This window comes from Pundamilia nyererei, unplaced genomic scaffold (assembly GCF_000239375.1).
Source record: "Pundamilia nyererei isolate P.nyererei 1_Seehausen unplaced genomic scaffold, PunNye1.0 scaffold00050, whole genome shotgun sequence".
Classification (NCBI taxonomy): Eukaryota; Metazoa; Chordata; class Actinopteri; order Cichliformes; family Cichlidae; genus Pundamilia; species Pundamilia nyererei.
Genome location: NW_005187451.1, coordinates 2,212,740 through 2,214,370, shown reverse-complemented (window position 1 = coordinate 2,214,370; position 1,631 = coordinate 2,212,740). Strand labels below are relative to the sequence as shown.

Here is a 1,631-nt window from a genome sequence, read left to right as displayed (position 1 = left end):
TATGGAAATGGGAGGGCAAAGGAAGAATGGCTCCTCACTGAGGCTTTGTTTGGATGTAGGCCAAGGTCTATCCCTCCCTCTCTCCTTCCATCCATCTCTATCCTTCCTTTCTTCCTAACCTTAATTTTCTGCATCTCTCACCCTCACCTGCATCGTTTCCTTTACTGGCTCCCATCGTTAGACTGTTTACACTCTCACATCTTTCATTTCCTCTTTTTTAAAATCTCTTTTTATATTCTGCAATAATTAACAGCCCGATCCTGTGACTTGCTTCTTCTTCGCTGATGATCACATTCTTCTGTGTGGCAAAAACGCAGAAACGGTTGGGATGCACAGGTTGCATAATGCAGCGATATCAAACATCAGACGTTTGGCTCGCTGAAATTGTTCATGTTGACTGATTTTAACATATCGACAAACAACATTGCTGTCACAGTGTCGGGGGCCTATTTTTAGATGTAGCATGATTTCCACTTTATGTTTGCTAAATGTTTCAGATGAAATGTGATGAAGACGGGAACGACCTTAAAACTGCAGCTTGTTACTAAATAAAGAGCGCAGCCTTAAGCTAGGTGTAACTGTGTGAACAGAAAACGTTTGAGTAAATGTTTACAAACAGAAAATAAGGAAACAAAATATGTTTATTGATGATCATTTTAAGCATTGCTGATGCTATTGGCCCTGACGTTTAGAATTGTTTACAGTAACATTGTTTACAGTAACAATTTTAAAAGTAGCCACTTTTGTTACTATTTGTTCTCCCGGCATCATTAAATTTGGTCTGATTTGAAGCAGAGCAGCGACAGCCAGAGCCACGGGCCGATACAGTCAGTTTCCACTAGTATTACTCAATCATCATATACATCATACATGCACATTCCTGTTTCAATTACATATGTTATTAACCTTTGGTGGTGTGTGAGCAGTGCATCAGCGTTTCAGGCAGGTAACTTACTGGAGTGTTCCACTTTGAATTTGTCTAAATAATTTGTTCTAAATACTTAATTCTCGTGTGCATACAAGCCAGGCTTTTTTTCCCATCCTGCAAATGGAGCCACCCCATAAAACTCTGATGTCAGCCATACTTTATGCATTTGGTTAGTCTGCACTGCTGTCTGAGGAGGAGCTCCTATCATCGGTTCTTATTTTCAGCCATCGTAGGTCAATAAGCTCTGTCATCACGAGGCCTTTTCTTGACAGGGACCAGTTTGATGAACGAGAACACTCGGCTCTCCGGAAATAAATAAATAAATAAACCTTTTAAACTACTGGAGCCACCGTGCCACAGAAAGCTGCACCTAACTAAAGTGCTGCGTGCCAGATGGGAGAGTTTTAGATGGTACCACAAATTCCTTCTGCCTGTCTCTGAGGATGCATGTGCTTTCTATTGTAGACCATAGAGAAAATGAGACGGAGCTCGGTTAAGCAAATGGACAGAGCTAGACGAGAGTCTGGGTCGCATTAGGAGCGGAGTCGCAGAGAATGGGAGCGATACTGTACAAAGACACACACTTGAAATTATATTCTGTGCCACACGGGACTTTTTCCATTTATAATAAAAATGTTTTGTTTGTTCCTTCCTTCACTTGTATGTCATTTTTACTTTGATGTCCTGATTTTGTGTGTGTGTG

General features: G+C 41.0%; 1 protein-coding gene across 1 annotated transcript in view; it reads left to right on the top strand.

Annotated features, from left to right (window-relative positions):
* The window catches only part of nek7 (NIMA-related kinase 7), a 63,496-nt gene that overhangs the window by 43,365 nt on the left and 18,500 nt on the right, over window positions 1–1,631 (top strand). Inside the window, exon 5 of the mRNA XM_013910856.1 lies at window positions 927–946. Coding sequence (XP_013766310.1) covers window positions 927–946 — 20 coding nt within the window. The remainder of the gene's footprint in view (window positions 1–926; window positions 947–1,631) is intronic.